General features: G+C 40.2%; 2 protein-coding genes across 7 annotated transcripts in view; both read right to left on the bottom strand.

The window, feature by feature from the left end:
• Positions 1-732: 732 nt before the first annotated feature.
• LOC102783511 (small ribosomal subunit protein eS17-like) lies at positions 733-9014 on the bottom strand. The gene is made up of 6 exons (XM_087843398.1): positions 8823-9014; positions 4604-4729; positions 3826-3977; positions 1910-2015; positions 1620-1685; positions 733-859 (listed from the first exon to the last, which is right to left on the bottom strand). The coding sequence occupies exons 1-6, from the start codon at positions 9012-9014 to the stop codon at positions 782-784; spliced, it is 720 nt and encodes a 239-aa protein (XP_087699524.1). The 3' UTR covers positions 733-781.
• csnk1g1 (casein kinase 1, gamma 1) overlaps positions 6299-22554 on the bottom strand; it is a 36153-nt gene continuing 19897 nt past the window's right edge. For 2 of the 6 annotated variants that reach the window (XM_006793834.3, XM_087840707.1), the window contains exons 6-14: positions 21753-21987; positions 21560-21645; positions 20750-20834; positions 20417-20565; positions 20229-20336; positions 19048-19158; positions 15116-15222; positions 11365-11388; positions 6299-10601 (exon numbers count right to left, since the gene is read on the bottom strand). In XM_006793834.3, coding sequence (XP_006793897.1) covers positions 10547-10601; positions 11365-11388; positions 15116-15222; positions 19048-19158; positions 20229-20336; positions 20417-20565; positions 20750-20834; positions 21560-21645; positions 21753-21987 — 960 coding nt within the window. In that variant the 3' untranslated portion in view covers positions 6299-10546. The remainder of the gene's footprint in view (positions 10602-11364; positions 11389-15115; positions 15223-19047; positions 19159-20228; positions 20337-20416; positions 20566-20749; positions 20835-21559; positions 21646-21752; positions 21988-22554) is intronic. The other 4 variants (XM_006793837.3, XM_006793838.3, XM_006793835.3 and 1 more) reach the window with 3 other exon arrangements.

Below are 22554 nucleotides of genomic sequence, written 5' to 3'. Positions count from 1 at the left end.
AATCTGAACATTTAAATATTTTATTTTCTCATTTTGTTTTTGCTTAAAAACAAAGTATATTTTATGTAAACAAGGTCTGGTGGCCCTAGAATGTATAATGTAGGCTAAATTTTGTGATAATGTGTTGGTCTTAAGTAAAACTAAGATGTAACACTGAATTGATTGACAATTTATACATTATGAGGGTTAATTACACCAACTACTTTGTGTGACTTGACTCAGCCCAGTGTAATTACATTACCAAATGTTTTCATTTGTTTAGTAGAAACCTCAAGCCTACTCAAGGTTTTGAGTATTAAAGTTTTTTAGAAATTTTGAAAATCAGATTTTCCTTGGCAAATATTGTCATTAACAATTCAGTGCATGCTTAATGCCGTGTAGAAAAATTGGTTGTAATATGATTTAAGAGGCTATAGAACTAAAATGTATAAAGTCTTCATTTAAGTGTTAACTTGGTTACTTTTACTTGCTCACAGCTTTAGAAGCACTTGATTCTGTTGATACCACTGCCCAACTATTGAAGCAGAATAGTGTTGTGAGTCCTTCAAATTCACTTAAAAGTACCATCGCCATACTGTGGATTCCCATGATGCAATGAGCCTCTTCTCATTTACCACGACTACCTATCCAAAGCGCTTCTATTGACTTTCTCAGTAAGGGCAGTTTGGCTGATGAGAACGTGCGCTCCTTAATGTTCATGTATGTTTTAGGAAAGATCCAGAAAGCTTTAAATTGAACATTTTTAACAACTGTCTTTATTCAGAGGCCATCAAACATGATTTTAAAGTCCTCGTGGCGTCTTGAAGTTCATCCCGATGGATGGCTGAGTGACTTGAAGATTGGAAAGGCCACCAAAGTCCTACAAGAAGAAGAACGTTTTAGTGATTTAAACAACCAAGTTAAAAGCTGTGACATGACAGTTCAGCTAGCAAAGACACCTCAGAATAAATTAAAACTAATGATAAACAAGTGACTTTGTTGCCCAGACTATTTCTCATTTTTACCCCGACTAGATTACAGGTGGATGCAGCCATTGTGATGCCAGTCAGTGTTTAGCAAAAGTCATTTCCATCATGTTAGTGTTTTCCACAGGATGTAACATGTCCAGGACATTTTTCTGAGTCCATAAACTCAGAAAAATGTTTACAGAAGTCGCAGAAAAAGGAGAAGACATGCCAGTGTTTTCTGTTTCTATATTTATCTTTTCTCTGCTTATGTATTGGATTCTTAATTTTGCTCTAACCACACACCACAGCCTAAATTGGACGCATGACGTATAAATATGGGCGTGCTTTAACTCTGTGCAAAGACTCAGTCAGTTAAAAATGTAAAATAATGTAAATGTCAGTTAAAAAACAGGTGATTGCTCCACCCTTTTACGGCACTCATTTAATGTGTGTAGAACTACTTCCTTCCCACCCCCACTAAACACACTGGTACTTAAATGGCCATTATTGATAAATTACACCTGGCAATTTCTTTGCAATGTGCCCATTATGTTCTTTATCAAAATATTAAGTGTTACTAACGGAAATCACGTCAGGGTTCTGCTGCAAATTCAGAAGGACTTTCAATTATGTGGCAACCAAATAAATCAGCAAATAACATCTGAGACTCACCAACATCTTGAGCATTTCTTTTGTGTCTGGATCCACCTCAATGATCTCCTGGTCCAGAGCAGAAATCTACAGGATGAGAGACACAAATGAGCCACCTGAACTGTCCTTTCACCTCCATGTTTACTCCAGCAACAGCTGGAGAGAAATGCTCAGTGACAACAAAGATGCTTAAGGAAACCCGTGGACACTCGAGCGGCAGCTCAACGTAGCCCCACACAAGGTGTGCAACCTAAGGCACGGGGAGCACTACAGTCAGCCGTCACAGGTAGGACAGAAGACAGTGAACTGACCTCTGGGACGTAGTTGTCCCTCCTCTCTCTCTCCTCCTCCTGCAGCTTGATTGAGATTCCTCTGACTGGACCGCGCTGGATACGCTTCATCAGGTGTGTCACATACCTGAGACACAAGTGAGCACAAACACACAATTAGAAACCTACAGCAGATTAGTACACATTTTTTCTGACTGTAAGCAGTTCATATTTCTACGTACTCCAAACCTCCAGCAGCAAAATACAAATGTTTCTAAGTTTAACTTTGTCTTTTTTTTTTTTTAGCAGTTTTATGATTTAACTTCAACATGTCTGAAGTTTTAGTTAATTCAGACCAAACACAGAAAATATTCAAAACAGCAATGGTGGAGTTTAAATGAGTGGCTACTGTGCACCAGCTCTCAGGTTCATAACAGAAGCACATCACGCACACAGAATCTAACAATCCGAGAAAAATGACTTCAGCTAAAAACAACCACTTCACATGAATCGTCTTCCAAGCTCATCAACTCGTTTAACCTGCAGAAACGTGGTGTGAAACTCATACCAGCTGAGTCTTTTTTCTTTTTTAATGAACCAACTAATCAAAACCCCCAAAACAACCTCCCCCGAATCACATTAGGCTGACAGGCAGGCTACACCATGGACAGGTCAGCAGTCTGTCACAGGGCTTATTCCCACTCACATGCACACTTAACTACATTTTGAATGTGAGAGGAAGCAGGAGTACCTGGAGAGAACATGCGAACTGCCTAATGGCAGACTTGAACCTGACCTTCTAGCTGTAAAGCAAATGCACTGTCCCTAACCCGAATCACATTTAAACTTTATTGCCACTCTGGTTCTTCACCAGCTTCATTCAAGAGATCACAAAGAAGATATATCAGCGCTACATCATGTGAGTGTCACCTTTTTCTCAAAGAAAAATGAGAAAACCCAAAAAGCAACCCCCCAAATTAATAAACACAACATATCAATCTCATTCAATATCAAAAAACAAACACGCACATATAAAGACAAAGCCTGAATTAAAGAATAAAACAGCGTTCATGTTTCATTAACATGACGAGCCGTAGGAAATCAGAGGGAGGAATTCTCAGAGGTTCTGACTTGGGGTGCACCACCTCTGCACCCCAAACATGCAACAGCTGATTGGAAAACTTCATTTTTTTACGCCAACAGCTCCACATGTGCTGCTTTGCTTTGCCTAATGCTGATTGGTTGACAAGGGGCACAGATTCGGGAAGTTTGTTGTCACCATGAAAAACAACTTCAGAGATACGGCATGAAAAGCATAGACAGTGTACATTTTTCACTGTTTTTAAACAATCTGCTTCACTTCAGCTCTTTGTTTGTTCCAACTTCACTCTTCTACATGGCCAATGGGCCAACAGTAGACAAGCAAGAGTGGCCCACAGACCAGTTATACCACATACTTTGTACACTGCCTCCATCTGACAACAAAGCTCACTGCAGGTAGACGGGCCATCCCTGGACTGCCAGCGAACTGCAAACACCCTACCCCTGCTGTCAGACTGAGGTCGGATAAAGTTCAACATAAATTAACTAGTTTTTGTTTTTTTACATCCGTTTTGAGCCACTTTAGGACAAAGGAACCACACCAAGGGGAAAACCAAGCCAGAGTTTGATTTAAAGCTACACTTGGAAAAAATTACTACCATCTACAAGTCAGCTAGCTAAACGCTTGGCCCCACCAGACCTCAAATACATCTATGTGGGCTGCTCTGACATTCTCCTGTGTGGTGTGCTCGGACAGGGACAGAGGTTCATAAATAATGTTTGATCTCTCAGGATAGTGAAGCTGCGCTGAAGAAATAACAGGATGTTGTAGCTGAAATCCTCTGCCTTAAATCTGTGCTTAACAAATCACGATCTGAGGCTAAAGCAGGAGTGCACACAGCTGAAACCCCACTCACCCTGCAATCTTGTTACGCAGAGGTTTGCTAGGGATGATGGCGATCTCCTCGCACACCCTCTTGTTGGTGTGGAAGTCATTGCCCAGTCGTGTGTAGTACTTCTCGATGATCACCCTGGCGGCCTTCTTGACCGTCTTCGTCCTGACTCGACCCTGGAGGAGGAGGAGGCACACAGACTTAGATTTCGTCCGTATGAATTGCTGAAGAAGGAATTTCAAATATCTTCACTGATTCCCCCCAAAAAACACTGTCTGCAGTTTAAAAACTTTGGAATAAGAGAAAAGGTATGACAGCTTTTAGTGGCAAAGTGTGTCACATGTTAAAATCACGTAGTGACCGATCATATGACGGAATGTCAAGTGAGTCTAAACGTCTATAAATCACATTTAACGACTTATTTAACAGACGACACTTATATATTTAGACATTAATGGCCGATAAACGTTAAAACATATTTTGAGTACATTGAACACAAACTCATCACCATCCTCAAGTCACCGAGCAGCTAGTCCCCGTGCAAAACATTGCCACGGTAAAGACGGCTAAACGAAAGTTGTCCTTATGAACAAACTTTCCACCAACAACTAACGGACATGAACTCGGTATGAGAAGCACACAAACACGAGCGGAGCTAAACTGTTAAAGGTGCACCGCGAACCTGCGGCTTGGTGCCCGGTTACTTCGGGAGTAGTCAGTCTGTGTTTACATGGTTAACGCCACCAAAGTGCGTCGAAAACCCGCTTTTATAAATCTTCGTGTCGCCTGTGTGCAGACTGACGTTAGTAGCCGCTCGGTGACGGGACAGCCAGTGAGGATTGTGAAGGATTGTGGAGGACGAGTAGATGAAATGCTTTCCGTGGACCCACCATGTTGACTCGGACCGGTGGAAAAGGGTTAACGCACGCTCACACCGGAAGTTTATAGTTTAGAGGCTGCGCTGCTACAGCGTAGCGAGCAGTGTCGCCGCCTAGCGGTGGGAGGAGAAAACATCACGTTACTTGTGAACTATCTTTGTGTTTTGCACATAGATCAAGATTTGGGTTTCTATCCCAAAATTTCAATTTAATAAATCAACATTAGAATTAGGATTAGTGTCAGGGTCACGGTTAGTGTTGAGCTGAGCCTTAAAAACTCGAAATGCTGAGAAAATAATTCCAACTGATGCAAAAGAAACTTAAATTAAATCAACATTTTGAGATTTGAACCAAATTTTGTAATTTTGTCTTACAGATGACAAGTTGCTTTAACAGCACAAACATTCGTTCATATGCATACATTGCTTTGCAGCAATAGAAAAATTGAGAAATAACCAGTTACATTTTTTAAAATTACAGTCACCATTTCATGTTTTTAACTGATTAGACTGATACAGTAAATTAAAACCCGGAGTGCACTGCTCAGAGGTTTAACATTTTGCTACAAAATGAAATTTTTTGTTTATTTTTGAAATATTTTCTGTGCAAAGCAGCCCCATGGACTAAGACTGTCTCAGTCCAAGATGGATTTGGGGAAATTTGATTTTTGAGCGTGAAATATATTTCATTTTGCCAAGTGACAGTTTTCAAGCTATCTAGCAACAAAATATAAACCTTAGGAGTAAAGGGATTTGTAAATATAAACATTTAAAAAAGAAATGTGACCTGTCTTTATTAAAACCATTTCACAACTTACATGATAATGTAGCTGCTGAAGTGGCATTTAAAACTACATGCAATACCTTATTGATTGTGACAGATGCAAAACAAAACTTTTGTCAAAATACCTCCAGCACCAGTTTGTTTTGAAATGGTCCGTTTACATTGGCCGGCCATAATGGTGTTAAAAATCTTTAAAGAGCAAAATCCGAGTTTGTTATGAAATTCCAATTCTAATTCAAAACCTGCAGATTGACCTTTCCACATCTTAATTCAAGTGAGCTCATGTGTGTATTTTCTTTCCTCAGCTATTTGATGGTAAAAGCTTTATTTTTATGAGCCACATTTGTTTTGGCTGCTGTGACACAAATGTCAATTTTTATCAACCCATCCAACTTATTTGCAATCCTAATATTAGACATTTGCCAGTCTATAGGTATCAGCATTAATATCAACCAATACAATTAAGAAAAAGATGGAAGAAACACCCTTCAACCTTGTAGGTGGTGTTGCACTGTTTGTCCACCAGAGGGCAGTATAAAACTTCCACGTAAGGAAAAAAGTATTGGCTGATATCTCTAAATATTGGTATTGGTCTCCTCTATCAGTCAAACTCTAAAACAAAGTAAAACTTGTCTTCAAACAGCTGACCTGATAGAAAACCTCAGAGATCCTTATGCAGCTTATGAGCTGAAAACAGCATTTCCGGTTTTTGAATATGAAGCTCCAAATCTGCTGGGTTTATAAGTTACACACATTAAAAATTGATCAAAGTCAAAACCTTTCCTGAAGTAGACTTTACAAAAATCACGTCACAAGAGACATGCCCACAAGGTGGAGAGATCTTTTATTTTACATAAAAAAGGGTGCAAATTGGAGTTTTCCCTTTAGGTGTGGAGGGAATAAAAAGTGATTTTTATAAGGTTCATGTGTGACACATTGTATTATATGAATCCAAAGAGAAAAACAAAAAAAAAACAAAACACAAAATAAAACATAGGCATCTCAGATAAAAAGGACCTTTACCTTTCTGCAAATCAAAAATATGAAACCATAAAAAGAAATGTGGGTCCTTCATTCTTGAAGCCCTTGACTAACTCATTCAAATACATTTTTGAAGTGACATTCATATTTCAGCACAATAATATTTATTTACAGTTTTAAGATTCCTCTTAATCATAGGCTCTAAAAAACAAAAACAAAAAACAATGCCGAGGGAGGAGGATAAACTCTGGAGCTGTACAATTTGATTTTCCACAGTCAGGGGGAAAAAAAAAAAAACAAAAACAAAAAACAAAAAACAGAAAAAGGAAAAAATGATCAGAGAATACGATTTTATATGGATTCCCAACAGAAAACAGACTACAATTGTGAACTCTGTACAATTTACAGTTCAAATAATCATCACAATATTGTAGCAAATGTCACCTCTCCCTCAAAAAAAATAATAATAAAAAAAAAAATACAGTAAATCCAACACACAGTAAGTCTACAGTACAGCAACGAGGAAAAAGTGCCAGAGAAACCAAAGAGACCGAAGCCGTTCATTCACACTTCACACCGTCCTCTGCTTTGACTAAGTTACACACATCCAAAGTCTGACTGAAGTGAACTGTGTAAGAAATAATGGCCGCTGAAAAGGAATGAAGACATGAAAATGTTTGATGTATTTTACATGAGGCCTGGAAGCCAAAACTGACTCACTGACCCAACAGTATACGAGCCCTACAGGTGAGGAAATTCGCTGGAGACTGAGAGAGAGAGAGAGAGATCGATCGTCTCCAGGTAAGCCATGCAGATACAAGTCACGCAGAGCACTCCTATACCACTCTGCATGAGGCCAACAGTAAGAAAAGCGGATACATCAGAGTAACATATCAAGCATTTCAGCCGGGAGCTGAAGAGCTGGACAACCCGCAAGCTTTAACGGAAGAAGGAAATGTCGCAAAGATGATCAGTCACAACATCCGACTCGGGAATAATAAACCTGGTGTCCGGTTTCTCTCCAGTGACATTGTGAATGAAAGAAACCAACGGGAACGACTCGTGAAACACTTTCACTGCAACGCTTTGCTGCGCTAAGCCACGTTTGCTCGAGGATTCTTCCCAAAAATGACAGCGGACCCCTTCAAGGACACAAGGTGGAATGCAATCATCCAAAGACAGAAAAAACTAAAATAATAAAACATTCAACTTCATATTTTCCTGGCACAGGTAAAAGGCATGGGCTATTAGTAGTCTCAGGAAATGGCACTCAGGGAAATCCATGGGGGGAAAGACTGAAGGCTACAGTCTGGATATCCATATCAGAATACTTTGAGTTTTTTTCCTCAGGCAGCTGGAATGAAATGGCCGAGCCGCTGCTGATGAAAGCAGGGGCGATCGCAGGCAGCTAACATCACGTGTTTGTCTGGGAAAAAATAAACTGTAAGAGGCATTAAGACATATCAGAGACATGAATACCTGTCATTCAGATAGCCTGGTTTCCCCACCGTTCCCCTCAAATCCTATGTGTGGAATTACTATGGTAACGCCCAAGAAAAGAAAAGGGGTAAAAACAGAAAAGAAGAAAAGGTCCCGTAGATTTTCAAATTCAAGTACTTTCAATAACACAATAACTTAGACCCCAGAGTAACCAACATGTCAGGGGTTAAAAATAATAATAAACTGGAAGCTATACAGTGTAAATACATATAACAAGCAGGTTTACATACTGATTCATTGAGAAAAATCTGCAACATCTACAACATCATATTTCTAAAGATGATGGAGACAAACCTGAAACTCCACTCATCTTGGTCTTGGATGAATGAGTGAGTGTGTGTGTGTGTGTGTGAGTGCGTGTGTGTGTGGACAGAGGGAAATGGAGTAAATGGAAGCTGTCATGGCACACACACAAACAAAAAAGTGGGTGGGGCAAATAAACAGAAGAGTGTGTGTGTGTGTGTGTGTGTGTGTGTGTGTGTGTGTGTGTGTGTGTGTGTGTATTCCCTGCACCCTATAGGGAAGGCCTAGCACACGAGGCAGCTACAATTAAAATAATAAGCACATTTAAAGTACAGTATTAAGAAGGCAGGGTCTTGTCAGGGAAAGCCGGGGTCAACAAATGTAGTGCAGTCATGGTCTCAAGCTTTTTTTGTTTGTTTGTTTAACCTCTCTTTCCCCATAAAACCATGGCTATTTGGAATGAATGGAAAAAAAAAAATTGCATTCAACAAATTCACATTAGCATAAGATGTAAAATGTAAAAGAAAAAGAACACACATATGGTAATTCATTCTGTTAGGAGGATAGGCAAGGTGACGTACTGAGGATTTTGTTTCAAGGCAGTCCTCCGTGACACTAAAAGAGTGAGAATGGTACAGACACGTTCACTTCTCCGCCCTCTTTTCTCCTCTCCCGGTGCTGACAAGGAGAAGGGGGTTCAGCAGTCGTCCAAACGTCACACACCACTTTGCAGCACGTGGGGTCTTCACACTGGTACGCACAAGGGTAACTGGGGGACGGGGAACATCTGGGGGACATCTGGGGGACATCTGGAACACCGTTACACATCATTACACCAAAACGTTCCATTTGGCATCACTTTCTTGGGAATACATCTTCAGTGTGTCAACAAAGGGGAAGTCGTTAACTGCTCTCACACTAGCTGGGAACAGTCTGGTACTCTTTATTACACAGGATGCCCAAAAGGGGACGAGACGGGAAAAAGAAAAGAAGGGGAAAAAAAAGACACTGAAATCTCACATTAACTATGCCGCCAACGTGTCATCCAAGTGGTGATGTGACTGCGGTCGGTTGGTCGGTCAGTAGGTTGGTCGGGGGGTTAAGGCATTGGACAGAAGCGTTTCAGAGGCTGTGATTCTCCAAAAGTGCCTCACATCACTTTTTCCTCATGTTATTCCAAAGCATCCCCCAATGTCTACAAGATCAACAACATTTAAGACCCTCCCACCTAGTTTTGGTCACCTTTTTTTTCTTCTTTTTTTTTTTTAAACATTGGTCTCAGCTCCCCAACTGCAATTTCATTCCCGTGCACGTGACAGATTATATAAATGCTTTAAAGTCATTTATTTTACTGTCCATACATTCAGTGCGTATGTTTAAGAATTAGTAGGAAAAACAGGTGGAAACCGAGAGATAAATAGCATAAATAGCATTTGTTTTTCCACCCCCTGCATCTACAAGTGTCATGTTGCTGCTCAGCGAAGGGTAGGAGCAAAAACTGCAGGAGAGTCCAAAGAGACTGTAGTGTGTTTTGACAGCAGCGAGGTTAAGGGGAGCGTTTTAACCAAGCAGCATGAGCAGAAATCATCCACAGAGAACACTGTACACGAGGCGTCTCTGTTTTCTGATGTCTCAGGCCCCGTCCCAGTGCCAGAGTTGACCTCTTTGGAGGACGGGGGGAAAAAAGAAAACGACAACAACAACAAAAAATATAACGTGCAGAGGCCAAATGGCAGACTGATGCTCTTTGTGCCTGTATGTGACGATAGGCGGTTACACTCTTGGCTCTTCTTGCGTTACATTCAGTTCCTACATCAGGAATCATCATAAAGGGCTTTGTGTCATAATGAGTTTGCAAACTGAGGGCAGGATGCATTTAGGAGATTAGAAGGGAACTGAAGTTGATGATTTTATGAGTCAAGCAGGAATCGTAGTGAAGCAAGTTTCCACAGGAGGTGCCATCTCTTCCTCTTCAGGAGAAAAAAGAGGAAAAAAAAATACTGATGTTGGGAGTCTTGGGGGAGGAAGGAAAAAAGATTATCCTCTGCAAAATTCCATCAGAAAGGTTTTTTCCCCCATTTGGCCGACTGACCTGCAACACAACCCAGCACAGCTTGACAGAGGGGTGGAGGGCGAAGAAGAAAAAGGACAAAAAAAAAAAAAAAATCCCACAAGAAGACACAAGCATCTTGTACATCTCAGCAAACCGTTTTTAAACTTGTCCAAAAAACGGAGAACAATTCAATCAAGATCTCTCAGATGACTCCCTCTTCTATTCTGAACGGGACCTTACTGATTTCTAATAAAATCACAATCGACTGAGCCGAACAGCTGGAACGTTTCAGGCTGGTGCTGCGTGATCATTTTTGCCGTGGCGTGTTCTTCTTCCGTTTCCGCTTGAAGAAACAGCAACACCTGCAGAAAGACGTGGACGTTAAATGAGCGCTTGGATGAGAGAAGCGTCAGATGAAGCACGAGAAAGAACAAACACAGCAGTGTGTTAAATATCACAGGAGCCTCATCTGAGCCTTATTACTTTGTCTTTTAAATCAGAACAGTAAGAACTCAGTAACACCTTAACATGGACACGATGGATGTGTTCCCATCCACCAAGCGTTTGCGTATTCACCTCCCACCATTTTAACAGACATGGCAGAGGAACAAAAACTACAAACTGACTCTGAAGGCAATACTTCTCCTAGGTAAAATCTTTAAAAATAAATGAAAAAGGAAGCAGTGAACACAAAAGTCACAGGACACGGTGAGCCTGAACGGTTAATAAGAACATACAAAGACAAGAAAAAAGCAGATTAGGACATAGGACAGTGACTGGGTACCCTCAGATTCATTTAATATTTAACAAATAGTGATGTTCCATGCACAAAGGCTGTAACCTAAAGTCAAATGTTTAGTTATAAAGGAGCCATAATTAAAAAGACTGAGTTTTTCTTTCTGGCCTGATATTATTTATTAATGTTTGTCAGGCAGCAAGGTTTACTAAATGCAGAAAACGGGCAGAAACTTGGCAGTAAACACAGCTGACAGTGTTTGTGGGCACTATATAATATGCACCAGTGAGAGTCTGGTTACATTTTGTAAATAACTCCACTGGGCCCAGCCTAGGCTGGTCCACTCCCTGTCCCATGAGTCTGATGTGGACGAGCAGAGAGGGACTCACCACAGGTTGAGCATTTTCACGCAGCTACAGAAGGAGAAGGAGGAGGAGGAGAGAGGGAGGAGTGTAAAGAGAAAAGAAAGATAGATTAATACAGCGAGACCGAGATGATGGGGCTGGGAACATGCCACACAAACATGCACACCCACGCACCAACAGGACACAGGTGGACACAGAGACAGAAAGTTAAGAGAGGTAAAAAGAGAGAAGGTCACAGAGAAGGTCACAGAACATCCCTGCAGCTTATTATGTCTCTTAGAATTCCCGGGAACGAGGGTGATATGGCATCATGTTTTGAGCATGTTTCTAAAATGTTAGCGTAGGAAAAAAAATCCTTTAACAAAAGCTGTTTGGTGTGTAGATCATTGTGTCCTTATACTTACTGTATTTTGCTTTTCTCTGAATATTTCATTTTCTATGTTAAACACAATCGACCACAAGAGTTGACATTTAAGTGCTCACTTAAAAAACTGGCCAAATGTGCACTGTGGGTGGCCAGACTAATGCTACAACTACTAACATAATGTAGTGTAACTATTTTTGTTTAGTAAAACAATTAAGCAACTAGATTTGTTCTATCCCATAAATAGGTGAAAATATTAATGCAAAAAACAAACAAAAAAAAAAAACCCGAACATTTGGGCATTCAGTCACATGACATGTCATGTGACTTTAACTTGTCTCCTATTTTGGACACAGGATGCTGTAGAGCAGGGGTGTCAAACTCCAGGCCTCGAGGGCCGGTGTCCTGCAGGTTTTAGATCTCACCTTGGGTCAACACACCTGAAACAAATGATTAGTTCATTACCAGGCCTCTGGAGAACTTCAAGACATGTTGAGGAGGTAACTTAGCGATTTAAATCAGCTGTGTTGGATCAAGGACACATCTAAAACCTGCAGGACACTGGCCCTCGAGGCCTGGAGTTCGACACCTGTGCTGTAGAGTCTAATGGACCAGTCTCTAGGCCAGGGGTGGGCAATCTCAGTCCACGAGGGCCGGTGTCCCTGCAGGTTTTAGATCTCACCTTGGGTCAACACACCTGAATCACATGATTAGTTCGTTATCAGGCCTCTGGAGAACTTCAGGACATGTTGAGGAGCTAATTTAGCCATTTAAATCAGCTGTGTTGGTTCGAGGACACATCTAAAACCTGCAGGGACACCGGCCCTCATGGACTGAGATTGCCCACACCTGCTCTAGGCCCACAGGCTTAGTTCCACTACAGCTCACAATGTTTGCAGACAAGTTAGTTTCATGCAAACTACAAACGACCGTGTCAGTATCATTAGCGCCCAAACCGAGGTCTTCACTGCGACGCACTCTTTGTGACTACTTTCACATGGAAAAAGCCGGCAACAGCCACCAACTACTTGGGGAGAATAGACAAATTTCCCTAGCAACCTGTGTTTGCCAGACGATCACCAACCAGTCTCTAGGGCTGTGCAACTGAGGCTTAACATTTTAAACTGGTCCTATAAAGACAGCCTTTTGTCTTTTTTAGATTGAGTAGATGATTGTGAATAAAAATGTCGTATTATTTCAGCTTAACTACACCAAATATTTCCTATAAAGGCCAATTTTAAATCAATTTGCCATCATTATGTCATTAAAAAAATAAAAATAAATTTCTTGTTTGATGGGGCATCAAAGAGATGGGCACAAAACACACCAATCATAATATCACGCAATCGTGTGAAAGGAGACAACAGCAGCAAGGCCGCCCATCTGGGCAGAGACAGAAATGAATGCACATTAAAAAAAGAACACGCAGCTCGGAGATTCAGGAGGCGACTCGCAACAAGGAAACACTTTATAAACACTGTTGTTAAAACTGGTTTATGGTTAATCGCTTCAGCATTGAACTTTCCCAGACAGCTGAACTGAAGCTTATCTAAAACAAGTTCATAGGTAATTATATGTAAAGCATATTAAAACGCAGTACACAATGAGTGATTTTTTTCCTGGTGTGTTTAGGGGTTCAATAGTGCGCTCGCTCTCATTTTGATGTGTTACTAGAACACCAGTGTGTACATAAACTACATGAAGTAAAAGCATAAAATGGACCAGCAATTCAGCAAGGTGTTCTGTTAAACACTTACTATTTATTTATATATATACACACTGTTACAGTTTGTCAGGGACGTGCTATGAAGTTCAATCCTCACGATGTTTTAGCTGTCGAGCAGCTGCCCGAAGGCTGCGGGCAGAAATGTCTTAAAATCATCAAAACAATTTTGTTTTTGGGTTAACTACTTAATTTTTTTAAGGCTCAGTTGGGCTGTTGCCGATTCTGAGGTTACTTACTCAGTGGGGCGGTTATTAAAAATTGATTTTAATTGAAGAAATTTGTGAATAATTGAAAGTAAAAAAGTAAAAAGTACAAAATTGATTATCCTCTGCTCGAATTTTCTCAAATTTTGTTTATTTGCATGTAAAATTAAAAGTTACGCACAATCTAATCTAATTGCTTACTTATATTTCTTTTCTTTTTTAAAATTCCTCTATTTTTATTGGTCTTATTTGACTTTGTTTGATGTCTGGACTTTGTTATTTAAAGCACTTGGAGCTGAAAGCGTTGTATGAAATGGGCCCAGCATCATAAATCTTTCCACTGCAGACTTGAATCTAGACCAGTCAAGTGGTCCAGTGCTGAAGTTAAATTGGAATGGCCCTCAATCAATATCATAAAGCATGGTGGATAAAGAAAATGTGTTTAAAGTTGATTCCTACATTTCTGTTATTACTTCCGTTTCAAACTATGCATCTCCTCATTATTATATACCGTTTTGTCTGAGAGCTGTGTGAATCCTAAGAGCTGCCCTCACTTCTTGTCAGTCAGACGAACCGTGTGATCTTCAGCTTGCACAGCAGTTTTTTCAGTGGCTGACCAGCCATGCAGCGTGGCACCATTCCAGCTGCTGATGCTTAAGACTGGCACCATTTACCGGTTAGTTCCTGCTACCAGCTCAAACCAGTGCCAACACTAATTTCAATGATTTTTACACTACTTGTGTGCTGTAGAGATTGTAGTCTATGTTAATGGTTGATTGGCTGGGCACAGGCATGAGGGGGTGCATTAGTTAATCTACAGTACTGTGCAAAAGTCTTGAGGCAACCCTTCATTTCTTTATTTTTTGCTGCCATGGACACAGGCTTTCCTGTAATTTTTTAAGAGCAATAGTTCTCCAGGCATTCTGTCGGCCAGTGGCTGCTTTTTTTCTTCAGTATGTTAAACCACTTAACACTGACCTATGAATCACTCAAGGATAAAATGGCACCTAACTCAAAGGATGAACTAGTGTTGTGTCTACACATAAACAACTTTGCAAAGAACTTTAGGCATATTGTTACTAGCAGCCCATCGTAAAAACAAAACTTGTTTCCATTTTAAGTTGAATCTAGGAAAAATCTTAAAGATAACATTGTTTGATAGATATAAAATAATAGTTTTGTATTTTTGCTCCACCAGGGTGATTTCCAAAGAGCTATTAAAGAAATGAGGGCTGGCTTTTACTTTTGCACAGTACTATTTTTACAGAAAAGGAAAATTCACTGAGGGATATAGAGACTGGTTGCAGATCGTAAACCCACACACCCAGACAGATAAGAGGGGCAGGTGGAAGATGACAGCTGGTGGCTGGAGCTGTCACAATTCCAGACGATAGCAAAAGGAGACAGAGGGAGGTAAAGAGGGAAAGAGAGGAAGCGACAGATGGACATGGAAGAGAGTCGTGGTGGCTCTATGACACATACTTGGCCTCGTCGGGCGGATGCTCCTCTGGCGGAGCTGTAATTGGGGCGTTGGAATGAACAGCCAGCGGATCGTCTGCATTCAGCTCCCCGTTGGTTGAACTGACCACCTGTGACACAGACTGGTGTTAAGTTCAGTTAAACCACTTATGTGTGTCCACACAACAGATACGTATGGAAAAACCAGATACTGCTGTGACAGAAAGTTTACCTGGTTAACAAAGAACAAGTTAACACAAATACCCTAGTTCATTTAGTTTTGCTTATACTGGGAGAAACTGGTTTTGTGGCAGCAAAAACAACAAAACAAAACAAAAAAAACACCACAACATGAAGAAAAACCTGGCTTGCAGTCTGAATGGTTCTGCTATTTTTTTTTTTTTTACTATTTTGTAGCTTTAAGTCATACAAGCATAGTCTTGTTTGTTATCAGTGTGTATCGATATTTGCCCCAAAACAGCAACGAGTCACCAAAGTTAGAATGCTGAAATGCTCCAGAGAGAAAAAATAAAAGACTTTCAAGAGTAAAAACTTAATCCCAAAAGACAGCAAAGGTTGGGAGGGAGGCAAGCAAATTTCAGATTGCAGTAATTACAATATCACGTAAATACAGGGCTGTAGTCCAGTTTAGCTTTCCATCAACAAACAAGCTGTGTCCCTACAGTATACAAGGGCTAGGTCTCACCAGTGACCACACCTGAAACTAAAGTAAAGACTTCACCAAACATGGGGAATTACAACTACATGTAGAAAACTCATTTTAATAGATTTGTATAGAACAGGGGAGGGCAACTGATTTTCACCAAAGGGCCCATGAGAAACTGGGACTACTGAGAAGGGCTGCACTGGTAAGCTAACAAAGAAATAGTTAATATTGCGCAGAACTGAGTTCAGCTTATTGGTGCAGTCCTCAACAGTCTTGGTTTATCATGTGACCCCTTGGAAAAATCAATTGCCCACCCCTGGTATAAAGCGAAAGTGCACCAACATCTTTCCGTTGCTTGTGGAATCCATTCAGCAAACCTATAGACTCATTACTTAAAAATAAAACTAAATGAGTAAAAGTACTTCTTAAACATACATAAGAGGATTGGGCCCACTAAAGAAAAAAAACATTTTTATTATAAGTATTCATGGGTGATGACTCTTCCACCCTTTTCGGAATTCTAAAAGAATCAGAATTTTTACTTTTCAGCCTCAGAATTCTGGCGTTTTCTTTAGTTCTGTGAAGAACTAATCAGGATTCTGAGATGAAAGTCAAAATTTTTAGTTATTAAAAATAAAGCAGGAATTCTGGGGAGGAAAAAAACAAAAAAGTCACACCCCTTGTGACTGTAATCCTGCTCTGTAAAAAACATGTTTAGATGAAGGACAAATCATAAAATCAAGATGCCAGTAGCAGCCATTTATTCTTGAACCAATGAGCCTGTAAAAAGAAGCAATGTTTTTATTTGTCACAAAAATGGGTTTGTGTGCGCCCACATGCACTCATGAGTACATATAGATCGTGAAAAGTGGATTTGTTGGCTTTTTGGACATATTTAGGAAAGCAAACATATCTTCTTTGATCTACCACAATGAAAATTCTCAATATTCCTGTCTAGAAGAAGTAAACAAACACTTGGTTTCAAGCTAGTATTGAGATGTTAAGCATAAATAATAATTTCTTGTATGCATTCTTGAAAGCAACTGTCCAGACATATTTCATATATGAAATGTGACTATTGTAGCCAATCTCATAACCCTCCATGTGTTCTTGCTCGGCCTTGGTGGATTTGCTGTGTGCTTACAATCATTACACTGTTAAAAGGTGACCTCCAGGATTAATAGTTCAATCGATTAGCTTTCTAGTCCCTGGGGAAGAAACCCCAAACCATATCTACTGACATGCTTCACACTGTGTGTGTGGGTCTTCTCCTGAAAAGCTCTTTGGTCTGTGCCAAACACATCTACTCCTACTGTCTTTGATTGGCCCAGGGCCTAGTAGGCACAAAAAGACGCCTCATTCAGGCATCCTTTTTTCCCCCAATGTTTGAATTTATAAGAATCCTGACAGGAGAATATGCAAAGGATAGGACAGGACAGATAGGATAAGACAAACTAGCAGTGCAGATGGTGGGGTAGTAAAGTGTAGCCAGACTGTAAAAAATTAAATGTGACTGTACATCTACTCACACATTTAATTTCATTTCACATCACGCACTTGTTGTGGACCTACTTTATCATACGCAATCAGTCAGCAGAATTGCTCACACATGTGAGCCAAGGCACCATAGAGACGAGTAAAATCAAATCTCAACTTGAATTCCACTCAGTGTGTCTCTGTTTCCCAGAAAGGCACATCCCAGATGTCTGAACGAGTGTCTAATTACAAGCACACCTATTCAGTCTTTTTTTTTTTTAACCTTCACTGAACTGAAAGAGAATTCCTGAGCTGTATAATGACTTTTAAGGAAACATTTCATGCTAAAAAAGATATTAACTTGGCTTCCTTTTGTTTTTTCATGGTACAGGAAGAAGAAAAGAAAAAGAAAAACCACACAACAGAAAGTCCCTGCCTGCCTCTTTAAAAGCCAAGCCTGTCTCGCTGATATGCTGACTTTTTCCCCCCCCAACACAAAAAAAAGAAAAGAATCTGTGTTTATCTGTAAACTTCCAGGTTTACTTGCCCAAATATATGAAAAAAAGCCAACAACTTCCCCTTACACTTTCACCTGATTGAATATGTACGCATCAGTAGATCAGGATAATACACCTGATTGTGTACGAAATGTTGGAAAAAAAGAACATTAAAAAAAAAAAGAGCTTTCTGTAACAGTGTAGCAGTTATTCTAAAAGACATAAGTTGCGTTTGCATTAAAGGACAAGAGAGATTTCGCTCTTCGATGATCTATACTTTAACGAGTCTGATGTGTAATATAATAAAGCCTGAAAAAGCCAAGTCTGATGACCACTGCGTTGGTCACAGCACCCTTTTCTCCACACTGTGTTCACAGAGTGCCATGCTTCTACCAATGGCACTCCAGGGAATGATCTAGTTTCACAATATATGTATAAAAATGTTTACATTTCCAAACTATTTTTAAGTGAATGCCATTTAGTAAAAGGAATCCCCAGAAGCAAAACAAACCCTGTTGAAGACAGAGACAATCTTTGGAATGGGCTAGGAGACAAAATTACACCAATATGTTCCTTTAAGCATAAAGGCCTATAATGGTTTAGAAGCATGCAATTAGCTAGCTATGCCAGGTCGTTCTGCCATGCAGAAGGCTTCTTGATCTTGCAAAGAATGTCCAAGCATCATGAAGAGTTGTAGGACCGGAGATCAAAATGCCCCAAGAAGGGCTGCTGTTTATAAATCTAAATCACACTTTCACCATCTGGGGTGGGTAGCACCAGATGACATGCATATGGTGGAGCAGAAAATTAACATTTCCCAGCCAGGGGCAAAAGGGTTGGAGGGGGGGAAGGTATATGGTTGTAGATCTGTCTCACACATGAAGCTAAAACACTTAACAAATGCAATTCATGTCTGGCATAAAGCATTAGTTACTATATCAGTGTTTTGTGATTAATTATGAGCTTTTAGATAATGAAGATGAATAAAAATGCCAGTTCAGTAGCGAAATTATTTGCAAAATAATATGAATTAAATGCTTGAGTACTTTGCTAAACACGAGTTTCCTAAGTATTCATAGTTGTTTAACTCGCAAATAAAATATTTGTCTCAAAATAAGACTAATCCCTTCAAAATATATTGTTTCCCCAAGCGGGGGGAGAAAAATAGTGTCACACAAAAATGCCTTTGCGCCTTTCCCTTCCATTTACAAGCCATATTTATGAGTGTATTTATCTTTGTTTGGATTATTTGAGACAGATCTGACTCCATGGAGATTGGGTGGGGGCTGCCGGTTGATCAGGTGAGGGGTGTATACCTGCACTGAGCCCCCGTGCCTGTCCGCTGTCAGGTGGGAGGTCAGATAGGAGGAGTTTGCTTGGCGTGCGGGCTGCACCTCCCATGCTCCTCGTCGATCTGAGGCTGCTGTCTGCTTAGGAATCGGGGGTGGCGTCGGTGATGTGAAGGGAAGTGGGTTTGAAAGTGCAATGGGAAGGGGAGGGGGGTGAAGGAAAGATGGATATTTGGGTGTGCGAGGCAAGGTAACCATGCAAAGCAGCATGAGATATGGAGAAGAAAAAATAAATAAATGAACAAAATTGAAAAAAAAAAAAAAGTGAATCAAAATCATAGCAAGGCTTCAGCCATAAAACTGAATCAGAAACTAATGAGCCTGAAGCCTAATGGAGCCAAGCTCACAGGTCTCAAACTTTGGCCTCAATCTCATTACACCTGAATAACAAAAAAATAAGCATAAACCACTAACAAGTAACCTATTTGAAATGCTCAGAGCTTTATAAAGCCAGCAATTTATTTTACAGCTCATCTTCATACCAGCAATGAATTAAATTGCAATCAAAGCAAATGTGTTTACACACGCAAAATTGTAGATCAAATTCAACCAGACTAACTAACAGCTATTCAAGTCCTTCATTTGTAGCATAGACTGCGACAATTCAACCCTGGCTCTGAAATTTGCATTTAAAGCACCCAAATAGCATCAAAAAGCAGGTGCACTGACAACATGGGCACAAAACCCATATATACCCAAAAAAAGTTCTCCCTAAGTGCATCTATTCTACACTGTAGAATATGTGAATGATTACAAAGCTTTATTTCAGTCAGCCTTCATCTTTGTGGGCTGCTTTTAATTACCAGAATTTAGTTTAATTTAATTTATGGTCTTAAACACTTGCCAAAAGTTTATCTACAATATCTAAAGCGCACAGTAAACCCAAAAACACGAAGGCAAAGATGACTGGGATAAATTTGCCCTGATGCCTTAAAACTAATTTTCCAGCATTTAAATATACACAGATGTTCAAAAGAATACTTGCATAGCACATCCTATTGTCACTGCATGCACATAAGCTTTGCTTGGCAAAGAGATCATCATACAGAGAGTAAAGGGAGTTTCAGGCTGTAATGCACCATGGGTCCATCCACTGGACCACAGCATGGCAAGAAGCAGTCTGGTCCCCATTGCTCAACCGGACGTACCTGGTTTCTGATTGGTGGGTGCTGTGAGGGTCGGTCTCTGTGAGGATGGCTCTCTCTCGTGACTGCAGATGCTCCAGAGTCTATATGGACAGACCCCACCGGTGTGGGCTGAGGGGAATAACAATGAATTCAGCTCTGCAGTCAAACAGGTGAAATTACTGACATGTAAAATGTGATCCGTTACTCACAATCTGCCTGCCAACCCAGTCGTAGGTGTAGTCAAAGGTGTATCCTTTTCTCTCAAACAGTTCCGTGAACAAAGTCCTCAAATATTCATAGTCTGGCTTTTCAAAGAAGTCCAACCGCCTCACATATCGCAAGTAGGTGGCCATCTCCTCTGTATTACACAGAACCAACAACAATGTTCTCACCTTTCATGAGGATAAATCCGTACGAATTGTGTAGTGGGACGACATTTAGATCATTTTATCTGAAAAATCAGGTTACATCACAGCCAGTATTCACACTATCAAGGCTCACAAGCTGATCCAAGAGTGAGATTACAGCCATCAATAGCATACCTGGAAAGTTCTCACAGAGGACCTCGATGGGAGTGTTTCGTTTTGTGTCTCCAATCTTCTGGTATCGTTCTTTCAGTGTGTCAGCCTGAAAAAGATTCAAAGCAAAGTGTTTTTTCTTGTTTAATGTGTCTGAAGTAAACGCTCTCTCTGAAAAATCAACTGAGCTTCCATGACTGGAGTATTATGTGTTTCACAAAGACACAGTTACAGCATGATACTACTGATCACTTTATTGCCATCAAGACCATTTAAGGTTTCTTGCTGCATGTTCAATCAAAGTAAGGAAATCTCAGAAAGCTGATTCTGTTCATCCGGACGTAGCGTTTTCAGTGGGAGAAACGTTTTGTCAAGTGATGAACAGAATAGACTTTCTGGGAGATTTTCAGGTGGTTAAGCAGAAAGGATTCAGAGTAGTAAGCAAAGAGGAATAGGAAGCTTACTGCTTCAATTAACAACCAACTGTACCACTCTGTACACATTAGCCTGAAGAAAAGCTTCTAAAGATTATGAATTTTGAACTGTGAGCACAAAATAACAGCTGGTTCATTTTCAACTGTAACCTGTGTTTAGTCTTATTTTTTTTAATATTCATTAAGAAAGACTTAAATGTGCCAATGGAGAGATAAACACAATGAAAGCTGAAGTCTTCAGAAGTACATTTTCTCAGTCATTTTTAACAGACTTTCAGCACATGCCGAAGCTACTGATGGGTAAATAATATAAATTACACAGCAACTCAGAGTGTGTTAGAATTTAATGACGAGAGTCCTGATGAAAGAATCTCGGAAACTGTCAATATACTTTACATACCTTTAGCCCTTGCCAAGGTAGACTCCCACGAAGAAAATACATGAACATGTGGCCCAGAGCCTCCAGGTCATCTCGCCGACTTTGCTCTGTATCAACAGATATGATAACATCTCACTGACACAATTCAACAACTATGTGCCAAAGCATCTGTTTTACAAACAGACGTCCCAGAACAACAACAATAAAATCTTACCTTTGCCTAAGTGTGTATTGATGGACATATATCGCGCAGTACCAGTCAAGCTCTTGTGCTCCCGGTAGGGAATGTGTTTTTTGGTCTCGGGGTCGATGTACTCTTTGGCCAGGCCAAAGTCAATGATGTGAATGATGTGTTCCTTTTTATTTCCTTGCCGTCCAATGAGAAAGTTTTCGGGCTTTACATCTCTATAGATTAGATTTTTAGAGTGCACATACTCCATTCGTGAAATCTGGTGACGAAGAACACATCAGTCATGGTAAATGAACAAAATTCCTTAAATTGGCCACTAAATCAGAGTCACAGTTATTGAACATGAGTTTTTCTGATGAACCAAGTTGACATTATTTTCTCAGTTATAATGAATTTCAGCATTATGGTTTATTAAAAAAGCACGACAACTTTTTAACACTTAAGGTTAACTTGTTGCACTTACAGTGGAATCGCGGTCTTTTTTTTAGGAAAGAATTAAAGGTGAGCAACATAATAAATTCATAATGTGAGGTGGCTGCGATGCAGTCTTTAGGAAACCTCTGTGCTGAGCTTCTATGTAGGTCTTTACATTTTTTCAGAGGATATCTATATTACAAGAGCACTGCAGTTTTTGTGCTGACAAAATGAAACGTCAGAAATTTTGATGTGCATAAGGCGCCTCAAAGACTGGGTTATTACACCCTCTGAGCTGCTCAGACTTGATGTGAATCAGTGGTGGCTTTGAACTTCACGACAGCTTCCAGTCTACCCAAATCTGCCCAAAAGAATGCATATACTAACAGATTGCTAATTTGCATACTAGGTA

Source organism: Neolamprologus brichardi, chromosome 1 (assembly GCF_056152115.1).
Source record: "Neolamprologus brichardi isolate AB-2024 chromosome 1, ASM5615211v1, whole genome shotgun sequence".
Taxonomy (NCBI): Eukaryota; Metazoa; Chordata; class Actinopteri; order Cichliformes; family Cichlidae; genus Neolamprologus; species Neolamprologus brichardi.
The sequence above is the reverse complement of the archived record's forward strand: the minus strand, read 5'-3'. Positions and strand labels throughout refer to the sequence as shown.

Coding starts and splice junctions, on each gene's coding strand:
- LOC102783511 (XM_087843398.1), bottom strand. CDS start 9,014: ATGTGTAACGGTGTTCCAGATGTCCCCCAGATGTCCCCCAGATGTTCC. Junction 2,016..3,825: donor CTGCGTAACAAGATTGCAGG/GTGAGTGGGGTT, acceptor CTTGTGTCTCAG/GTATGTGACACACCTGATGA. Junction 860..1,619: donor AAGAAATGCTCAAGATGTTG/GTGAGTCTCAGA, acceptor TTCTTCTTGTAG/GACTTTGGTGGCCTTTCCAA.